The sequence below is a fragment of the Misgurnus anguillicaudatus genome, chromosome 22, assembly GCF_027580225.2.
Source record: "Misgurnus anguillicaudatus chromosome 22, ASM2758022v2, whole genome shotgun sequence".
In the NCBI taxonomy this organism is placed as follows: Eukaryota; Metazoa; Chordata; class Actinopteri; order Cypriniformes; family Cobitidae; genus Misgurnus; species Misgurnus anguillicaudatus.
The window spans coordinates 7,701,157-7,724,490 of record NC_073358.2 but is presented as its reverse complement, the minus strand read 5'-3'; the positions used below and the strand labels follow the sequence as shown (position 1 = coordinate 7,724,490).

Sequence of the window (23,334 nt, the reverse complement as noted above, 5' to 3'; positions counted from 1 at the left end):
GATGTGTTTGGTCACTTCTAACTTTATCTCTAAATGGTACAATTGAATGAATGGGGCTAAGCTAAATGCTATCGAAGTGTTGCAGCGCGCTCCAGCGCTTACGTGCACGCACACAGATGATAGAGGGATGTATCAACAGTTCTTAGTTAAGGTAATAACATATTTTAATATTGAAAATGAGTAGACTATTCCTTTAAGGAATTAAAGTAGATTATTTTGGGTCACTTATACAAACTAGATCACTAAACACTAGCTTTCACAACATCTGACTCATCAGTGTACCACAGTTCCCATATATTCCCGTGTCATTTTTTATGACCAAATTCTAAAATTCTCCGAAATTATTGTATTTTGGCTGGGAAAACAAATAAGATCCTAGCGTATCCATGATCACCTGATTTGCTGTTGCTGAGGACAGACTGTCATGCAGCATTTGTCTGACTTCACCTCCTCTTCACTGTTATCCCTAAAGGCCATCGGTCTGTGGCCATAAGCCAACTGAGAGAAAAAGAGTACGACGGGAGAGAGAATCAGCGCTCAGTCTTACCAGCTGTCTGTCTGATGCGACGTGAGGCCACCTTCAGATGTTTGCTCCGTCCCAGCTCTTCTCCCAGGAGATAATACCAACCTCTGATCTCCTGTCAGCAGATAATGTGAAAAATACAGCGTGACAAAGTAAAAATGCCTACCATGAGAAGAATCTGCTCTTTGCAAGGTTTAGGAATCCACAGAGAAAGTCCCAGCGGGTGTTTGAGGCTCACAAAACTGATGTGTGTGTTTTGTATGAAACCTCTGCCAGTTAGCAGCTGATGCCCACGTTGTCTGTTTCATGATGGCAGCATGTTATATAAAACATCCATCGACCTTGATCTAATTTTTCTTAGTGGAAAGCTTTACTTGTCATCCATGATAACACTCCTGGATTTGACAACAGGACAAAACGCAAAAGAACAAGGACCTCATATGGAAAATTTCACTGGTGTCCATGCAGGCGAGCACGCAGAATGAAACCTGTATGCCAGTGTGCGCTGCTCCTGGTAATTGTGGGTCATTTTAAGCCTCGTTGAACAGTAGCGCTGTTACTTCCCCCAATGTGTTTTAGAGATGGTGTGGAGGAGATTCAATAAAAGAGATGGAAATAAAAAGACTATTTCTGAAGAAAGTAATGAGTACTGAATACGGCTGGTTAAACTACAGTAAGTGGTCCTACAATTAAGAGCCCCTTTAGGTTGAATTGGTGCTATAAACTGCACCTGCTTTCAAAGTACAATCTCACATTTTACCTCACAGTATTTATGTTATAGCAACATTATGTTGATAAATACTGACTGTTTTGCACAGTTGTACCGAATACACCCGTCTGTAAAAACAAGTCAGACAAACACATTGCCCCGCCCACATCTCACGTCATTGGATGAGCAAAGATTGGGATTTTAGGCTAGTCGGGGATCAGAGTCATGCAACGGGTCACATAAAATAGTCTAAAAACGGGTGGATTGTGACATTCCTAAAATTCACGGGCGGGGATGTGGGCGGATAATTAACTTTGTGCGGGCGTGTAGTAGCGCGAATGAAATATGTGCAATATTTGTATGTCTAAAGTACCATTGCACGCGCAACTTATGACATTTGACCCATCACATTACCACCACTGCGACCTTTGTTGATTCTTCTCGTAGCATAGTTGAAGTGAGCGTTGCAGGAGTTGCATAAAGTTTTGCAGTTGATAGCCAGAAGCTGGGAATGTCTTCACTTAGAAAGCATTTCAAGACGAGACTTATGCTGCGTTTACACCAGCCACGGTAGAGGCGTGAAGCGCGAGTGATTTCAATGTTAAGTCAATGTGAAGACGCGTTGACGCGCATCTGGAGGTCAGACAATGAGGCGTTTGGCGCGGAAGACGCAATTCCGCCTCATTCGCGCGTGTAGTTCACGCGAATGGCGCAAATTGAGCGCCTGGCGCTGTACACACGGCACGCGCGATTGGTGCTTTTTGTGCATTTTGCGTTTGATGCGAATTTGCAGCTGACGCCCGAGTTGAAAAATTTTTACTTTGGCGGAATTCTGCGCCGCGTTAACCAATCAGGAACCTGGTTGCTACTGTGGCGGCAGCCCCACCCATAGTAACTCATTCAACCTATAGGAACGCTTGATATTGTCCGTAAGCAGTCACCCGGAGCTATACGACACAAGTTCTTATTTCTATAGACCGTTTCAGCAGTAACAACATAAACAAGCGGCTGTCGCGGTCCGCATGAACTTCCGGTAAACTCCGCTAAGAATAAATAACAACAAAGTTCTTTAAACGTAAACGTTTATTTATATAACAAGCAAAAAAAACAACACATAGATTACCTAGGAAACCAAAACATTTGTTATTTTCGACGAGGCATTTGTTCAAGAGATCAGTTTAGCAACTAGTCAGACCATTAAAAAAACGAAACCGGAAGTAAGGTTTGGATCCAGATGTGTATCACGTGTGTCCGATGAAACCGTCTATAGAAACAGGAATAAAAAGGACCTCGCTTGGAAGAGTGTCAGTGAGGACATTGGGCAACCTGGTAATTTATAATACACATTTCATTTTTGAGTCACATGACGTTTATCGCCGTTTATTTTCCCCCTATAGTAGGGTTACCAAATACAAACCGGTAACTCTCTCGATAAATGCACAATCAACATCAGTCATCTTGCAAACAGACAACCACATAGCACTTGCCCCTCCTACAAGAAGCGGATTTTGCCTCTGACACGCGTCAAATGCTTGCTTTTTCCACGCGTCTACTTCGCTCTAGACCATGGGTCTTCAACCGGGGGTCCGCGGCCCCACTGCAGGGGGTCCGCCAAATGATGTTTGACCACGAGCTATTTTTTGCTAATAACGTAAAATATATGTACAAAAAAACGTTACATGTCCCCTTTAAGTTGTGCACGTGCGTGGCCGCGAAGGCGCGCGTTCAGTTTAACAAGCGGACCAAAATAAAATATCTGAAGATTATAAATGTACACTCAGGAAGCAGCAGTAGCGACAGAAAAGTCATCATAAAGCAGGTAAATCTTATAGGCATGTGTGTCTTTCTTTCAGAAAGTTATTTTAGGATCAGTGCGACATTGTCTCATCTAAGTTATATTTCTGAACTTGGGCGGCTGTTTCACGCGGTTCAGATTTAAAGCGCTAACTCAAAAGGCAAATGACAACAGACCGCGTCTGCATTATAAACTTTGACAAAACTATTGCTCGCATTTAAAATGTATGAAACGTGCACAGTGATGGTGCTTTGTGCAAGATTCATAGTCAGGTTGAAATCCGCCTCTCAAAAAGTTGCCCCAACGAGATGCGTGCGGACTCAGTGCATGTTTTCTCCTGAGTCTGATATGAAGCTATGCAGATAATAAACCTGCGTAACTCAAACTCGTGACAATGACGATACAGGAGAAAGACAACAAACCTCTGAATTAGAAAGTAGCACAACCTCGATCCCCACCAGAATAGAGAGTCTTTGTGCCATTCACCATGATCAGTCATCTTTATAAACTGAAAGCCCAGGTTCAGGTAAATTCACAGTAAAATTAAAATCTATTACACTGCAAATACCTTAAAATAGTACTATATTATTTTTATTATATTCATATTCATATTCATGTTATTATTATTATTATTATTATTATATTCATATAAAAACTAAATCTACTTTAACAAAAAAATTATGTTTGTACAACAACAGCATAATAGTGCCAATGTACTGTCTTAATATAGTATGGCTGTGTGACAATATGGTTTGTTTCTATTTATAAAACAGTTCCAGTCCTTGATTCTGATTGGTCAATAGTTGTACTTTACTCCACTTTGCGTTGTGCCTAATACGAAAAGACAGCCTCTCGTAGCTTACTGATTACTTAAATATATCAGTTTTACACATTTAGTATCAGGGGGTCCCTGCTCCATGCCTCTCTCATCTAAGGGGTCCCCGACCCAAAAAACGTTGAAGACCCCTGCTCTAGACGAACAAATTCATTCAAACTGTTCAAGCTGCAAACTAGGCGCGGTAGACGCGATTTTGACGCCTGAAACGCAGTTGGTGTAAACGCAGCATTAGGAGCACATTTTTTCTTGTTCTTTTTTTATTAATATATCATTTTGTGTATAGTTATCGTTCCATTTGTGCCGATGGTAGGCTACTTGAATGGCACAAAACAAAGCGCACTTTAGCTTGTTTCATTACCCCATTCATGACGCTGTTGTGATGCTGAGAGAGGTACGAAATAAAAAAGCACTTTAATTGGAATGATTTTAGCGTGTGTGACTTATGCGTGTGCGAGTACGGGTTGGGTAAGGGGCCAAATATCAATGGGTCTGGGCGGGTGCCAAAGCCATGTTTTCATAGCACCAATGGGCTGCAATTTTTTTGTTTAACACGGTTTCATCAGATGCACGCTGGACAGAACTTAACTTCCAGTCTGTTTGTTTAATGGTCTGGCTAGTGGCTAAACTGAACCGAACGGAACAAATAACTTGTCGAAAATAACAAATGTTTTAGTTTCCTAGAGAGGAGGAGAAAGCGATCATGAAAAGGAAGAAAGGTTTGGCAGCAGATCTATAGACTGTTTCATCGGACACAGGTGCGTTCTATACATATAGTACACATTTTACACAGTAACATTAGCTCAGTGTATTTTTTTATACGCTTTAGCTATGATTTGAACTAACGTAACCTATGTAATGTTTATTTAGCTTGTTATCAGAAATAAACTACTCTTAAAAGGACTCTGTTGTTATTGATTCTATGCAGAATTTACCAGAAGTTATATTTGTTCCACGGAAGCCGTTTGTTTATGTTGTTACTGCTGAAACCATCTATAGGAGAATTACTGTAAGCATAAAAAATGAAACACTTCTGTTAACTATTAAGCATCATGTTAATGCTTTTTTTAAAAAGGTACATTGATATTTACCCATAACATTTTCAAAACACTGGAGGCAATGCATTCAGTGTGCATACTTTTAAAAAAATCAGTAACTGTACAATATTTACCTTGGATGAGGTGATGAGAGAGCGGACACCAAAACTCATACAGCCCAGGAAATCACTGCGCCTGTGGGCAGAGTCAAACACTTGAAAACAACATGCTGGGAATTTCTGAACCCCTGATAAATTCCCCATGTAATAATATCAGCTAGATCATGTGCACTGACCAAGGACACTCAATAACATATTGATTTTTATACTATGTGCCACTGCTGAATGTCTTTTAAATACAAAACAACATTTGAAGAGTTCAGATGCAAAACCCTCTAAGTGCGTCTGACAGATTTTCTTTTAAATGAAAAAAGGCATTTTTTCAATCAGGTTCTTATGTTTAGTTATGTTTAGTTGAAATGTATAAATGCCTTATTTAAAAATATTTCGCTTTAGTCATTCCATTCGTATTTAACATATTTGTCTGTCTTTCGCTGCAAAACCCTCTAAGTGCATGTAAGCTTTTTTGGCAAAAACTTCTAAATAAAATCCACTTCTTTGGACAAAACAACGCAAAATTAAATAGACGCAAGTAAAAACATTACAAATGATAAAAGTCTGAAGGTAATCTCCCCCAACGACACATTAGGGGGCGCTGTGATGCATGTGACTGTCACAATTGGGTGTATTCAGTATTCAGGTAAAAGTTTGGTACCCAAGTTTGAATGTGATCCATGGTAGTTTTGCGTGCCGTCGTTTATCCAATTAATTTTCCTTGGACATTTTCTGAGATGTTTACTGGCATTTAGCGGATTCTGCCAACAAAGCGCTATTTTTGGATTAAGTGGATTTGAAGTAAATATTTTTTATGAATATATAATACACGCCAAGAGCATTAGGTCAATATTACAGGGTTCCCACACCTTAGTTTACTTAGTTAATTAGTTAAATTCAAGGACCTTTCAAGGACTTCTGGTCCAATACCCTCAAATTCAAGGAATAAATGTGGGGATACATTTCAAGTGAGAGCAAGGTTACATCGATGTTCCCTTTTAAAGGCGGAGTGCACAATGTTTGAAAAACGCTTTGGAAAAGGGAGTCGGGCCGATTACCAAAACACACATGTAGCCAATCAGCAGTAAGGGGCGTGTCTACTAACTGTCATCCTTCCCTGGGTTGCGTATGTGTGGGGTGGGTCTATCAAAAGAAGGTCCAGATTCTATTGGGGTAGGGGCGTGTTTATTTAGGTGATTTCAAATATCAACATTGGCTTTCAAACATTGTGCACTCCGCCTTTAAGATACATTCTTACAGTTCCCTTTCGAGGGAACTCGTGCTGCGTCACTGCAGTGACACTTTAGGGACGCCTCCAGGGGTAAGTGCGTCTGAATGTGTATTTTAAATTCAACCAATGGTGAGGCTTAATGACAAAGAAGGGCATTCATAATTTGACGTTTCACACTGTGCATTCCTAAACCCTGGGTCATGAGTCTCCAACCCAGTTTCAACACACCTGTCTGTAATTATCAAGCCTTGATTAGCTACTTCAGCTGTGTTTAATTAGGGTCATAACATTCTAACCCTGCTTCGTTTCACACTGCATGCGTTTGGCACCACAATGCGGGGTTAACACCACAAATGCGGTGCCAACCCTGCTCCAGAGCAGTGTTTCATAACCCTGGGTAAAAAGCGGTGCTAACTTTCAATGACTTGGATCTATGTATGTATATTTTCAAAAACTTCCCAGGGCCTTGAATTTTTTCCCTAGATTCACAAACTTTCAAGGATTTCAAGGACCCGTGGGAACCCTAATATTATTATCTTATTTTTGACTGTGGTGGCATTTAGCAGCTTTTGCATTTGAGCTCCTTATTTGTACTTACGGTACATATTATAACTGCACTAATATTTGAAAGAAAAATCAATAAGTCATAAAAATTCTACCTGGAAGTCCGACTGCGATGCCACGCTGTTACCACCAGCCTCTTCTTTTCATCATCTTCATCCAGATCTCTATAACACAAAATCAACACTTCAAAAGCTCATCCATCAATGCCCAGCTTCTTCCAAAACACAATGTCCTTCTACTCCAAAAGACCTCAAAAGTCCTATAAGAGAGTCAGCAACAAAAGACAGCCAGCGGGCTGAGACCTGAACTCTCTGTCAAGGTTTGAAGGCAAAAAGACTGATGAAGATAAAGAGCTTGTCATTAAAAAAAGTGAAAGAGCATAAAATGATTAACATAACTATACAAAAACATGAAATTGTCTGCTTTCTCTTTTAAAACACTCTCTGGATGAGATATCGTACTTTGTAAACAATGAAATAGACAAATATCACTCACAACACAAAGGTCTCGTTGAAAACCGGAGCCTTGCAGTCTATAACGGTCCTGGTCTTCCATCGCTTACTGTGATCGACATCTGGATCAATAGTTATCTACAATATACAATCGATATGTGTTATAAATACCAATAAAGTACATCAGTTTAACATTGCCAGTAGACATATTCATCACATACTGAGGGGAAAATTACTCAACACTCGAATCTGAATCTGAAAAGACAGCTGCCAAAACAACTGAAGCTTTATCAGGCCTGAAACCTGCCCGAGCTGACATGTAAATGGGTTCACTTAAAGGGCAGACATCCAGAGTGAATTATATGACAAATAATGACAAAAATAATATCACATCACACCTACTCTGACCAGAAAAATTACTGCCATCTCTCTGTACTGAGTTGAAATTAGTTTAAAGGTGCAGTGTGTAATTTTTAGAAGGATCTTTTGACAAAAAATGGAAAATAATATATAAAACTATATTATCAGGGGTGTATAAAGACCTTTCATAATGAACCGTTATGTGTTTATTACCTTAGAATGAGACGTTTTTATCTACATACACCGAGGGTCCCCTTATATGGAAGTCGCCATTTTGGGCCGCCATGTTTCTACAGAAGCCCCTAACGGACAAACTTTTTCACTAAGTTGTCTCTGATGATGACATGTTTGTCCAGTGGTGACTACAGTAGCTTCTCTATTTTTTTTAAAAAGCGAGGGGTGAGCAGTGGACTGAGTCGTTGGTTGGAATTCACAACCTCACCACTAGATGCCGCAAAAATTTACACACTGCACCTTTAAGTTATTATGCAATATACACAATATCCTTCAAAACAACTGTACTGTAGATGTGTATGAGTGCCCACCTTCACATATGAGTCGCATGGTCTGTACTCTCTCCCCATGAGTGCCCTGGCCTCCAAAACTGTGAAAACATGAAAAAAGTTAGTGATGTTTACAGTAATGTATTTTAGAGATGCACTGATATATCGGCCAATTATCAGTATCGGCTGATAAAAGCAAAATTTCACACAATCAACCAATAGTTTAAAAACAGCCAATAGTCATGGCTGATTTATCCTGTCAATCGAAAAAAGACACATCACTAATTTAACATTACAATATTAATGGTCATTATATGAATTAATAACTTAAAAAAGTAAGCTTCAGATTTTAGTTAATCTGTATCAGCATTGGTATCAGCAGATATCAGTCTGAATAATTGCAATTTTTTATACCGTGCATCTCTAATATATTTACATTTATGCAGTTGGCAGACACTGGTATTCGAAGTGATGTACAATGCATTCACGCTATATAATTTTGTCAATATGTATTCACTGGGGGGTTGAACCCATGACCTATGTGTTGCTAATGCAATACACTACCAACTGAGCTACATGAACATTATAAATGCAAGGTTTTCTGTATAAAATCATTAATGTGCAACCTACGCATCAGAAAGAGCAAACTATTAAACTTCAAAAGTGCAAAGGTTACAACTCTTCAAAGATTTAGAAAAAATAGTGCTTACTCTGTACATAGAGCCGTCCATTGCCAGGAGTTACTATCAGTTTCAGCTGACCTGTGTTCAGGGGTGCAAAAAGCATTGATTTTATACACAAATAAAAAATAATCAGCATAAATAAGAAAGAATTTTCATGAATTGCTTTCCAATTTAATTAATTTATTTTTTTAGAAACTGAATTTGAACTATTCCAGCGTTATGGATGTGACATTTTCCTAAACTCTTTATGAGTCCAGACATTAGAAAAATATCAGTCTATACGTGTTTTTTATTTTAGATAAGGGAAATGTGAGTGAAGAGTAATTGGTTGTGACAAAAAAATTTTTTTGGACACAACATACTTTAAATTAAAATTCACAAACCAAAAGCAATAATACCCAACAAAAAGAGAAGGGACGGCACTTTAATGAATTAATGAGAAAGAAACTGCTTTATGGATGTGACATTTCTCTGTTTGTGGCAATTCTGAAAACAAAACCTATAAAAAATAATTTTAAAAAATCTTTGTAAACTCAAACAAAGTCCTCACACTGGTATTTAAGTCACCATATATTGACATCTGAGATATTAGTGTTATTAAAACATTTGATTTATTTTTTCATGTCAAGGTTGACATTTACAATTAGTAAAATCTAGCATTAATATTTTAGAGCAAACATAACATACTTTTTATGATTGTACTATTTTAATGTTTTCCCAAAATGTATAGTATCATTGTACTCAAAAACCAAACACCAGCTGGTCTTACCCACTGACTAACATGTGCATTGACGCACAAACATGTCCTCAAAGCTAGACAGGTCATTCTCTGCCCTATTGAAGTCGATTTTACATCAAACAGCTAAAACTATGTCACTGCCATCAGCACGCACAACAGATGAGTAAAGATCTGGGCCTGTAAGACTCACCATGAGTTTGTAAAATAAAGGACGATCTCTGCCACTGGCTCAAATCGCTTTGTGTCTCTGTCTGTGCACGTTTACAGTCCATACGAGTGTAAAACAGCTAACTTTGTAAAAACACATGAATTAATTCAGATTTGATCCCTCATTTATAAGCCTAACTGCCACTGCGCACATGTTATCACTGAAGAATAGAGGACAACAAGAGAAAACAGGCATACATTTCAACCGCCCTTTCATTTTGAATAGCTGATAAGACATGAGGAGCTGTGATTGGTCAGGGAGAGGAGATAAATGGAGTGAAAGGGGGCGTGTGAAGGGAGGCAGCGTGACTCCATCTGCTGTGCAAGCAATAAACAAAACCTGTCACTTGACACTTGTGCTGTACTGAGATAAGTTGCTGGGTTTATCTTATAATGTTTGCAATTGAAAATAATCAAAACAACAAAAAACTACATATAAAATGTGTGTTCCCTGGGAATCAAACCCAAGACCTTCATGTTGCGAACACATGAAAATAAGTTTAAAAGCATTTAAAAGCATTTATATAATTCTCATTTTTTCGTTTTGTGTAATATCTATTGTTCTTTTTTGTGACATTAGCAATGCATAAATGTTATGCTTCACCTTTAAGAAAAATACTTTGTCAGTTGAAGGACTTTAATCTTTATAAGTAATTCATTGACATGTGACATTAAATACCCATGGCCATTAATTCTTAGCAGTTAAATCCATATTCACAATTGTCACTGGCAAACATACCTACAGTAAATAAAAACTTATTATATTATTAGCTGGTTATGTGTGATCATGCTAACCAAACAAACTGAAACTTTTATGATCCACCAGGTGGTTGTGGATGTTTTGCATCCCTCAACAAGAGCAAACACATGTTGACTGGATAAAGCTCTTTTCTCTGGACTCCATTGGGAGAAAGAAGCCATGGAAAATGCATGCAACTGACACACAATAAATTAACAATACACAGCTGGTGCAGAAGATTCAGTTTTTCAATCGACCTAATTTAGGAGTTATCTCACCCAAAGAACATGTAACAAAATCAAAAGCCATGAAGCTTAAAATTTTGTTGACACCATTGAAATTTGTGGCAGCAGGTGACTTCTCTACCGAGAGGGGCGCAAATTCAAAATATGTGTTCGGAGGGTCATGTGTGTTGCTCGTCATTTCAAAATATGTGTTCATTGCGTCATTAGAAACATGTGCATCATGTGTCTTGTCAAAATACATGCCTGCTGCACACACGTCGAAAGGATTTATGATTAAAGAGATTAAGTTACACACTAAACTCTGATTAGACATGAGATTAAACGAGTATCTGGCAAATGCGAGGGTCTCTTTTATCATAAACCCCTTTGAAGCGTCTGCAGCAGGCTCGTATTTTGACAAGACACATGATGCACATGTTTCTAATGACGCAATGAACACAAGTTTACATGCGCGCCAAACACATAATTTTGAAATGACGGGCTACATACATGTGTATCAGTAATTTTTATTACCTGTTATTGGACCTTTATCTGATAATTTTCTTTTATTGTAATTTTTTTTTCATCAACTCACAAACCCCTGCAATTCCTTTGCAAACCACCAGTTCATGAACCCCAGTTTCGAAAACCCTGCTGTAGGGTAATCTTTTGGTATTTTGGCTTACTTTTGATATGCAAATCAAGATAAAATTAATATATTATCATTTGTTTTATTGATACATTCATTTATAAATATATTATAAATATTAAAAAACTATAATTATTTTAAAAAAAATTTACTTTTAATAGTAAGAGGCCCCCTTGTGGTCTGTGAAGGTTACTAAGATTTTTACAGTAAACTGCGTACCTGAAATTTTTTAGCTAAATATTTTGGAAGGTAATAATGTTTTATAAAGTCAATAAACTGTAATAACTTTTTTATATTGGGTCAGCTGTAAGTGTGCAAATATAGCTTTTTAATTTCAGATCTGCCCTCAGATGTGTTAAAGGTAAAAACCCCTATATGACCTAATTAATTCCATGTGAAAAATGTAACCAGTTCTCAAACATTTCGGAGTGCGCTCCGCCCACCAACCTTTGTGTGGGCCCCTCCCTTCATGGCCCACCTAAAGAAAATTCATGACATAAAACAATCTTAAACTTAAAATTTGAATTAAGTAAAACATGTTAAATTATACAGTGTATGTAGTGCTATTGGTTGGCTATATTTTTGAGTATATTTTTTATTTATTTTTAAGTTTGATTTCATAGAATTTATCATAAAGTCGTGGATTTTATACAATGTCATAAAACTGGGCCCCCTGCCACCATCTCGCGCCCCCCAGTTTAGGAACCACAGCCCTTGGGAAAGATTGTCTTGTTGTGAAAATCACAACACTGCCATCTAGTGGCACACTGTGCACAATGTAAAATGTATTTTTTTATGTAAACTGTGGACGAGTTCACATTTTCACCATGTTTTTTCTGTAAACAAATTACCACATTATGATTTTGAATTATATATAAATTATATAAATTAAAGGTTCACTGTACACTGTAAGAAATGTCAAATTTCTCAAAATTCAAGGTTCACTTCAGCAATTTATCAATTCAGTTCACATTTACAAAATATTTGTAAAAAACTATGGAAAACATGCTAACAGTAACAGATTATGACAATTTTGCATGACATGCCTTGTACGATGAACTAATTCCTAAATGTTTTGAGGTGTAAGACTATTCAACACAAACCAGTATAATGTATTTTGATAAAAATGACATAAGCAACTGAAAATGTAGCAAACAGCAGATATAATCAACTGCATGATTGTATTAAAGCGTTTGCATTTTGTTCAAAACAATGAAAAGTTGCATTTATGTTTTGCACAACTGATTTAATGATTTGGAGGTTGAACAAAGTATTTTCAAAAATACATTCCTGATCTGAAAAATGCTCCAAATCGACTGAGAAAAGCTGTAATGAATGGTCATTTGACATCTCAGTTACTGTATAATAGCCTGGGAAACAATAAAGCAAATACTATCCAAGTACTAACCAAGTAAGCATTATACTACACAAAAAGCTTGAAATTTCTTACCTTTTCCTCTGAAACCAGAAGGGTGAATCTTTCTTCTCTTTTTTGGAGCTGATTCTGAATCAGTCTTGCCTGCGGTTTTGACCACTGCAGCCACTTTAACCTGTGATGTTGAACTCTGTCTCACAGCTTTGCTCCAGTTACTCTCACTTGGTCTACTGGCAATGAGGCTGCAGGAATCGCAACATTTCAAGATGAAACAAACTGAGAAAATTGTATATTTAAAACAATCTACATCTACATACAGTGCGTATGAGATTCATTTAACTGTAGATCCCAACAGTCACGCTATTGTATGCTTATTATTAATATAACTCAGGAAACAGGACCAGAAGCTGGGTTTCAATCACACTGATTTTATGCGCATTTTCTAAGCGTGCCTTTTTTATTTACTGTTGTTTACTAGGTCACCACCATTTGTTTGAGATACAATTTACCAATCTATGTAAACCCTGGAAATAGCCTATAGTATGATACTGTATTCATTTAATAGTATAGACTGGGAAAGACGGTACCCACTCACGTACAAAGTTTTTATACCAGGCCTTGTGCGTTCAAGCAACGGCCCTGAGTGACTATTAACTAAGTTAATGAGTTATTTATTATCTAACCTGGATTATACTGTAAGGATCATGTCTTATTCCACTGGTGTGTTTTGCTTTGATATGGTCATGCAACATTAAACAAAAATGTCCCCTTCATTTACAGTTCTGTCACAAGACACAGTGGTTCCTTACTTTGCCTGTTGACTTTGAGCGAGTGGCCTTTTGTTCCTGACAGATCTGTTGTGTCTCACTGAAGACCTCATCCCTCGAACCTCATCTGGGAAACCGGTTCTTTCTCTGCACGGCTTCTTTGATGACGGTCCCTTAGGAAGAGACGGATCCTGTAGCCAAAGGGATTCCCTGTCAAGTCTTTTCCTGGGGACACAGCATGAGGTGTTTATGTGTTTTGCACATTCAATTGTGAATAGAAAAGTTAAATAACTAACAGCAAAATTAATTTAATCAAGAAATCATGATGGCTGGTATGGTTTCATATAATTGGTCTTACATTCTGACGGATGTCATTTTGTTAAAGATGTAATAACATTTGAAGTATTTTTTAAAGAATGTGTCTATGATTAAGTTCAATTAAGGCTTTGTGGACAAGCTGAAGGGAATAACATCTGACAGCACAGCAGGACGTCCGGAGCTAAAAGGGTCACTGATCGCTCAGACCAAAACCATATCTTTATTTCTTGGTAAAACATCTTATTCATATTTAGATATATGTATGTTGTTCAAATTATCAGAACACTTTGGATGTTAATTAAATATGTTCACCCGGATGAACAATGAGCTCATATATGATATATCCACTAAATAAAAACACTTCTTTCAACTTTTTTCTGAGAAAATGAATGGAATGCAGATTGGTTTCACTTCAAGATTCAACTTGTTTTTTAAATAGGATAGGTTGCTTTTAAATGCAATGACATTTACACAGTCCAAGGAGCAGCATCAAAGGAAACACCACTTTTTTGCAAAATTGACTATGTTCTTACCTGAACTTAGACAAATAATACATACCCATTAGGGCTGCAGCTATCGATTCTTTTTGTAATCGATTAATCTAGCACTGAATCGATCGATTAATCGAGTAATCGGATAATTTTTTTTGTGTGTTTTTAAACAACCAAAACAAATAATGCATAACGAAAATGACTTGGCTGTAAAATGTTCAAGCATTTGGCTTTTATTTCTAAAAAAAAACAGAGGTATTTGGCTCCAAGAAATAAGCCTATTTATTTCAATTTTTTACCCATTTAGTGTCTATAAGTGCCAGTGCCAACAATTAAACACTTTAATTTATTAATATGCACAACAGGTTTCATGCTGTAATCTAGCCCTGACATCAAAGTAAATATCTGGTTTATGTACATTTCTACACCTGCAGCATTTACCATTAGGCTTTTAACATATAATATATCATTTCTGGGGTGAGCCTATTTGCTATGGTAACAACCTGTGTGTATGCGCGCACGTGCACTTGTGTTTGTGCGTGTGCACGCGTTCTGTGCGTAAGGAAGACCCCAGTCAGACGTTCAGTTGCTTCATTGCATTTTGGTACTGCAGAAATATATACATTACTTTTCAATAGAACGCTGCATTTGGTTTGCATCACTTGCATTGCGGTGCATTTTAGGTTAAGAATCCGTTCGAAAAATCACAACATCACGTCCCGCTGTACACTGTAAAAAATCCAATTAATGAAATGTTGGAAGGGCAAAAATATATAAGTTAAACCAATTTTCTTGTTTGGGCTTAGTTGAGTAGACATATTATTTTAAGTCTAGATAAATCTATGTTTAAAACATTAAGTGAATGGTTATTTTCAAATTCAGTCAACATTCAGAATGGCTATGTTGACTGAACCAATCAAGACAAATCTGGTCAACATGTGGACCCATGACAGCTACGTTTCCCGACAACAAAATGCTCATAATATTACTGTTATTTGGTAACAAAATGTAATTTTAAGAGTTGTTCAGGCGTGAATGTATGTGCTTTAAGTTTAAATATGCGGTCGGTTAATATAGATAGCGTCTATTTAAAAATGTGCTCGGACACTTTCGGACGGAGATGAGCTCCAGAAGAGCTCCAGAAAATCACAGACACTTAAGCGCTCACACCCCGCCCAGCGCAGCCTCGCCTCGGCAAGCCCATCAGAAATCGACTGCTGGCTCTGATATCTCTGTGGCGTTTAAACATGCGATTTAATTCATTTTAATTTCTTATACTTAATAATAAAAGGTTTACCGGTATGTTTTAAATCATATTTTAGGATTGCACTTAAATGATATCGCTGTTGAATAATATTTCATATCTTTCACATTCGTTATAATCGGACTGCGTACTGCCTGCGAATTTGAATTTCAGAGCTGAAGGTGCGAGTGGAGAAATAGTCCCAATATCATAACAATCTTAAAACTTCTAAATATACCCGTGTGTGTACCCGTGTGCGTGCGTGTGTGCGCGCGCGCGTCCTCGGGCGTGTGCATGTATGTATGTATGTATGGGCGTGCGTCTGTGTATTTTGAATTTAAAATGTTGTAACTCGGAAGGATCTGGATCACAGGTCATTTCATCTGAGATCAATCCGCACGCAACAGCTGGAATCACTTACTGTTTCACAAAAGGAAGGACACACAAGTCAGCCGTTTCCTCAAGTTCACGTCAGGTAAGTAATTAAATGTTAATTTTAGAATATATTAATTGGCAAAGACGCAAATACTCGACGTTTTTGTAATTATATTTTTGTAAAGATATATTAGAAGTGTGTTATGTTATGTGACCGAAGTAAAGCTATTTTAGTTAAGATAAAAAGCCTGGATATAGGGTTGGTTTACCGGAGTTTAGAACTCGGTCTTTATTATAATTGGGACATTTTTACAAACAAACCTTATATAATACAATACTGGCGTGCATTTTGAGACAAAACAATAGCACTCATATGTTAAGAGATGTCAGTAAGTTATTTTAGTCAGTGAAAAGCCCTGTCCGAGAAAACCGCCCAATAGTGTTTAATTATGTGTGATGTCTGAGGGAAATTTGGCCTAACATTAACGTTATTTAGGGAATAAAGTCTTTCACCGTCAAGCTTTATTATATTAAACATGTATTTATGTATGTTTGTGTGTTTATATTCCTCAGAGGGATACATAGCGAGACAGTCTCCGCTTGGACTGGCTGAGGAAAGTCTCCTAAATGGCCCTGGAGATGTTCTGACTGACTTTGGAGGCTTTTTGGACTGTTTTATGCCCTCTATTTAAAGACTTAATTCTGTATGTTCAGTCTGTATGATAAGTGAATAAGTGAATAAAAAGCTTTTGTTTTTATGTGACTGAAGTTAATTATTTTGTTTACAACACCAGCATAAATTATTTGATAAATAATTTAAAAATGTTATTAAAAAAATCCCAAATAATAAATATTAATTGAAGTAACACATAAAACATTGAGTGAATACTTAAATTTTAATTGACAGAGTCTTTGCTGTAAGTTTTTAAAGATTCAACTGATTAAAACATTTTAGTTGAATAAACTATAAAGCTAATTGAGCCAACATACTTTTTTATATTTGAGTCAAATTTGGGCCAACTAAAAAACATCAATCCAGGTAACACTTTGGAGACAGAAATTGAGTGAACGTAAAATTTCTGTGGAACTAGTTACTAAAAAATAATTCATTGAGCCAACAATTTATTTTTTACAGTGTATACAGTGAATGCATGCTGAAATTATTGTTGCGTGGCTACATAAAAGTTTAAGCATATGTGATGCATTGCGCGATCGGTCTGACTCGCGTGAGAGAGAATAACTTCCTAATGCTAAACTCCAATAAAACAGAGATTATTATTATTGAACAAAATATGTCAGATTACAAGTTGCCCATATATGATTGCACTGTGGTGCCGTTTTTTGGTACACACACCTGTAGTGCATGCGTGTGTGTGTCAAGGGGTTCTTTTTTAATCTATACTGTCCTGCAATTGAACGTGAATACGTTTACTCCTTAAAAACATCAAAGCTAAACATCATATCTAGTCAAACCGCATAACGACATCGCTACAAATACAGTATGGGATTAAAATAAACGGAAGCTACGTTACCTTGTTTCCTCGACGCTTGGTGAAACAGCAGTGTATGTTTTCAGTTCAGATGCTGAATGTAATGATCCCAAACTTTAGACAGTCTCTCTCTGCCGTTTATGGACATATTCGCTCCGCCATCGCGCCAACTAAATTCAAAATGAACCACGCGCTATGACGTGCTTCCTGAACATTGAACAACGGTCCGTGTGAATCAGATCTTGGCGCGTGTAGTGTGCGTCATGGGAATTTAATGAGGCTTCGAGGCAGAATTTTTGCCTCGAGGAATTTTTTGAATCGAGTACATCGAGTAACTCGATGAATCGTTTCAGCCCTAATACCCATCTTTTTTCAATGCGTGCACTTAATCTTTATACAGCGCGCAGTGGCACAAATAAAACATGCCGATTTTTAAACGAATAAAAAATGAGAACTAAGTGCTCTTCCACAATACAATATAGTTTTCATTTTTATCCGCTTAATAAATTGCCACGTTTTATTTTGCCACCATTACTCGTGTAAATCCTCATGTAACAGTCTTTAAATAGGGAAATCATTGAAGGGTTTGGTTGCTTCTAAATTCATCCATGTTTGGATCCTAAGAAATGAATGGGGCTAGGCTAAATGCTAACACATTTATGACGCGCTGTATAAAGATTAAGTGCACGCATTGAAAAAAGATAGGTATGTATTGGTTGGTCTAAGTTGAGGTAAGAACATAGTAAAATATTGAAAAACGGTGGTGTTTTCCTTTAAGTGTCCAAATATTGAATATTACTACGGTATGTTATCTTGCAATTACATGCACAGTAGACAAGCTTTACAGTTTATCCTGTAATCACATAAAAAAAAACTTTACAATTGATCCTGTAATCACACGTGCACAATGTAAAAAAAACTTTACTATGTTATATTGCAATTACATGCACCGTGTAAAAAGCTTGACTATTTTATCCTATAATCAAATTCACACAGTGAAAAAGCCTTAACATTTTTCTTGTAATCACATACACAGTTTAAAATACTTTACTGTTTTTATCCTGTAATCACGTGCACAGTTCAATAAAGCTTTACAACTTTATCCAGCTTTAACTTACATCTTTATCCTCTAATCACGAACGTGCACGAGCGCTTCAGTGATCACAGGGACGCGAGTTTATGAATTAACCCCAAAACAACCGCTCACTTCTCGATATATTGTTAAAACCAACCTCTGTTAAAATACTTTAGATTCCCAAAACATCTGTTTTTCCTAACCCGAGGGGTCTGGTATTTCAATACGATGTTGCAAGATTTTCATTAAGAAGAAAAGTTTGTTTTTCGTCACCTCATACACTGAGGTGATTTTATCTTACACTATATCCACGACATTATATTGGAGCCCAATTCTATATTATTATATTTATAGAGAATCGTAAGTTAAATTGTTAACAGTTAACGTTATAAGTTACTGGAAAAGCCACAGTTGAGTGGAGATGTCCACTTAAGGAGGCGTTTCCACACAGACACGCACAGTCGAGGTCGTTTACGCTTACCTTTCTCGGATATCCATAAATCTTGAGTTTTGGCTTGCATAGTCCATCTCTTTAAACACAAATGTGTCCTGATTATTTTTGTATGAGAGTCCGAGAGGTCCAGATGTGCCGCCGCAAAAATTCAAACTAAAGAAACTCCCACCATCGCTTTCCCTGAGAGGAAAAGTGTGTTGCTCGACGACTGGCGGCGCTGCGCAGACAAACAAGCGTAATGGCATAAATGTATCGCGAGATGTATGTGCTCGAATCGTTCTCGCGGTGCTTTGATGTCATACGCAGATTGGTCTGCGCATTACTGCCTAAAGTCGTACACAGAGAAATGTTTGCGCTGAGACAGATGGGGCAGTATGGATGTTTCCACCAATCAGAGTGCCGCATTTTAAACGCAAAACTTTTTGTATTTTTTACAAAACTTTGAGAAGTCCAGACATTCATTCCGTGAGAGAGTAACTATTCTATTGAAATGTTTTTCATATACATTTAATTATATAAAGTTTTCCATTCATTACATTACTGTTGATAGTTCTGAGTGATTAAATGTTTTATTTAATATACTGTATATCGAAAGAAAAACATTTCACAGATAAAACTATAATTTATATAAAAGTTATACATTTTATATAAAGTTATAAATTTGGCATAGAAAAAAACACCACATAATGTCTATAATTTAAAATATATATATAATTCCTTAATTGTAAGAGTGATTTCAAGTGTGTTAAAATTGATTAAAAATGTGTTTTCCTATGTGTGCATCCATGTTGTTATAGTTCAGCTTCTGATATCAAATAGCTCTCCTTCTTATGGCCCCTAACTAACAACTGGTAATGCACAGAGGACTGCAGAACGTTTCCAGGAGATTCTTCCATACTTTACCAAGACATTACTGTTGCCAGGTGTCCTGAAAGAATGAACAGTTGTTTGTCTTTCTTCAGGATGAGCCAAGAAAACAATTTTTTATTCCCGTTCGGGCATATTTCAGTGCCTTTTATAAAGAAATAAAGATATAAAGAAATTCAACATCATATAATCATCTTCCAGAAAGTAAAGCAAAGTGTGATTTTGCAGAACCAGAGAGTGATTTACAGTACAGTAACGGTCCTACACAATAATGTGACACCCCAGAAAGCAGGAACAAAAGAAGGGGTGTCACTAAACAAAGACATAACGACAAAAAGGACGTGCCCCATTATAATGTGAGAACACTTTAACAGTCATTTGGGATAAACCTTTTGCATATTAGTGACTGTTACACAAATCTACATATGGGGATGGATAAAAAAAGAAATATTTTTATTTCAGTAATTGTAAATTGCAAAGTCATTGTCATAGCAATGTTAACTGCCAAATTATAAGAATTTAGTTTATAGCAAAGATTTTAATTGCTAATCCAATAATGTGCTTAATTTATAGAAAGTATTAACTGTTATAAATAGGCCTACTTATAAATATTTATAATGTTCCTGTATAGCGTAGACGTAGACCATTGCATTAATAGCACAAAAGTTCAGCAAGCACACAATGATTAAAAAGAAACTTGTAATGCACAGCAAGTTGCTTTGGATAAATGTATAAATGAATGCATAAATGTTTACAATATTTACACTGAAAAAGAGGAAATGATACTTTAACTTATATACAATACTGCACAACTCCCCCCTGTTTTTGTATTGAGAAAACAACTACATTATAGCATTGACCCACTTAACATATATAAAGGCACACAGTGTGAATCAGGCACAACACTTTAGACTCTGATTGTCCAAACATCTGACTTCAGTATGGAGTGTAAAGGTGAATAAATGCTACTACACAGTGTGACTGCTGTTTCACCTTAGGGGGCTTTAGATCTGTGTATTCATTAGCAATTCATATCGGTATACAGCTAAATACACAAAACAACACTTGAGTACGGTGAATTATATTTGGAGCAGTGAAAAATGTTTGCAGGGGGATTGCGGCTATAATGAATATTTCGTTTGTTGGTCACCCTATTTACCATCACTTTCTGGATGTATTTTTTAAACGTTTTTTGAAACCGAGCAGGAAATCTGTAGTTTGTGAAGTATCTGCAGTCTCCATCAAACACTAGGCTTGTTCATTGGTAATTTGGGAATTCCTGTTCTAATTCCCTAAGTGTTCCTCATTTAAATGAGCTATTCTTGAACTTGTTAATGGGCCAGAGATTTCAACCATAGATTAGGGGTTGTGCATACCAAAACTTTTAAACGCTGAATGCCAGCTGTTTTTTTCAGCTGAGCGCTTTGGTAGCTGTGATACTTTAGCTGTGAGCCGGTTGGTTGCTGTGGTAATGCCCCGCCTCTCCTCCACTGTGATTGGACAAATTGAGAACTAACATTGACGCGTGGAGCTTTTCACCCAAAGATGAATATTTTTAAACTCTTCAGCGCTGAGCGCGTAAACACTCTGAGCGCCGGGTCCAGCGCGGAAGAAAACGCTAGCTGCTGGCTTATTTGAAAAACGCAGAGCTTCCATTGGAAACAATTGAAAACATGTGCCGGCCGCGGGGGCGTAAAAGCTTTGGTGTACACGCCCCCTTACTCTCTAGATGCTCAGTTGTTTCCATGTCCATATTTGATCCACAATTGCACATTTTAAAATAATTTAACCCAACTGTTGGGTTTCTCCATATCCCGGCATTTTGAGAGTTGTTATATATACACTGTAAAAAATCTTTGCAGCCTTAAATTTTTGTTGAATCAACTTTACAAGTGATCTCAAGTTAATTATTTATCTTGACAAGAGTTGCTGCAACTTATATAATTCTGCATTTTTTCAAATGATAATAACTCATCTGTAGTTATAACAACTCATCTCTAGTCATGATATAATAATAGTAAGTTAAAATGACAGCAAAGGCTAATATTATATATTATACAAACAAAATGTAATGCATCCCTGCATCTACCTACATATATCAACATCATTTGCATCATTAACTATACACTGTAAAAAATGCAGCATGAAGAAAACAACTTGGTTTTGCAAGTCAATTCAACCTACTATTTTAAGTTTGGGTTTGTTTAAATTGTTTAACTTAATGTTTTAAGTTAAAGTAACAAACATATATGTTGATTTAACATAAATGTTGCATATCTTTTAGAATATTCAGAGGACCAGGCCAATATTTCACTTTTTATTTGGCGAATATTTCTTACAATATGAATATTTTTTTCTATTCCTGAATAAAACATACCTTTAAATCTTAGCAACACAAGCTCTTTTACATTTCCAACATTATTGCCCACACTCTCAAAAAAAGCTATAAGAAGGTATGAAATTTGTCAATACCTTTTTTAAAAAGTAAACTTTTGTACTTCAAAGGTGCATACTGGTTCCTCAAAGGTACATATTTGTACCAAAATGGTACATATCAGGACCTTTTTAAAAAGGTACCCTATCAGGGAAAGCTTACCTTTTTCTGAGAAAAGTAAACATTTTGTGACAACATGCCCCCATAGCACCTTCATTATACTGTGTTGAACTGTTGCCTATGCCAAAATTGTTAATATTTTAATTATAGTTTGGAAGAAGAATTTTAAGGTTTTTTTTAACACAATTTAACATTATAAAAATTTTATTCATAGCAGTTTGTAATCAACATATGTAAGTGTTCCTGAAGCTCAACTGGCTGGACATTGCATTAGCAATGCAAAGATCAGGGGTTCAAATCCCAGATACAGTATAAAAAATGTATACCTTCAATGAACTATATGTATGTCATTATGGATAAAATGTGACCTTGGATCACAAAACCAGTCCCAAGGGTAACATTTTTGAAATTGAGACTATACATAACCTGAAAGCTGAATAAAAAAGCTTTCCTTTGATTTATGGTTTGCTAGGATAGGACAATATTTGGCCGAGATATGGAATCTGGAATCTGAGTGTGAAAAAAAATCAATTTTTTTTAAGGTAAATGGCTGCAATCAGCCCATGTAAGCTACATTTAAACATAAACGATTAGTAAAGTAGAATAAAATATAAAACTTTTGTTTAAATGTAGCTTAAATAAATTGATTGCAACCACTTACCTTAAAAAAATTTATTAAATTCAATGAATAATATTTTACATATTACTAATGATAAATAAATTTTTTATATATTTATGTTAGGAAATTTGCAAAAATCTGAATGGAACATGATCTTTACCTATCTTAACGATTTTGGCATTTTAAAAAAATGATAATTTTGCCCAATGTATTGTTGGCTATTGCTATACATGTGCTACTTACGACTTGTTTTATGGTCCAGGGTAACTGGTACTGTGAAATCACATTGATGCTCCTAATTTCATCATCTTGAATTTCACAGACAGTGTCACATTATATAAAA

At 36.5% G+C, this 23,334-nt stretch overlaps 1 protein-coding gene and 1 long non-coding RNA gene across 3 annotated transcripts in view; one reads left to right on the top strand and one right to left on the bottom strand.

Annotated features, from left to right (window-relative positions):
• The window catches only part of rgs3b (regulator of G protein signaling 3b), a 65,135-nt gene extending 45,976 nt beyond the window's left edge, over positions 1-19,159 (bottom strand). Inside the window, exons 1-9 of one of the 2 annotated variants that reach the window (XM_055200618.2) lie at positions 18,979-19,159; positions 13,548-13,730; positions 12,814-12,980; positions 8,833-8,883; positions 8,165-8,223; positions 7,303-7,397; positions 6,903-6,971; positions 5,034-5,094; positions 548-638 (exon numbers count right to left, since the gene is read on the bottom strand). In XM_055200618.2, the coding sequence (XP_055056593.2) occupies positions 548-638; positions 5,034-5,094; positions 6,903-6,971; positions 7,303-7,397; positions 8,165-8,223; positions 8,833-8,883; positions 12,814-12,980; positions 13,548-13,730; positions 18,979-19,025 (823 nt within the window). In that variant the 5' untranslated portion in view covers positions 19,026-19,159. Of the gene's footprint in view, positions 1-547; positions 639-5,033; positions 5,095-6,902; positions 6,972-7,302; positions 7,398-8,164; positions 8,224-8,832; positions 8,884-9,734; positions 9,935-12,813; positions 12,981-13,547; positions 13,731-18,978 lie in introns of those variants that run through there. The other variant, XM_055200619.2, reaches the window with a different exon arrangement.
• LOC141358924 (uncharacterized) lies at positions 15,283-16,695 on the top strand. Its single transcript, XR_012365459.1, has 2 exons — positions 15,283-16,032; positions 16,506-16,695. It is a non-coding gene; the product is annotated as an uncharacterized lncRNA (long non-coding RNA).
• Positions 19,160-23,334: the final 4,175 nt, after the last annotated feature.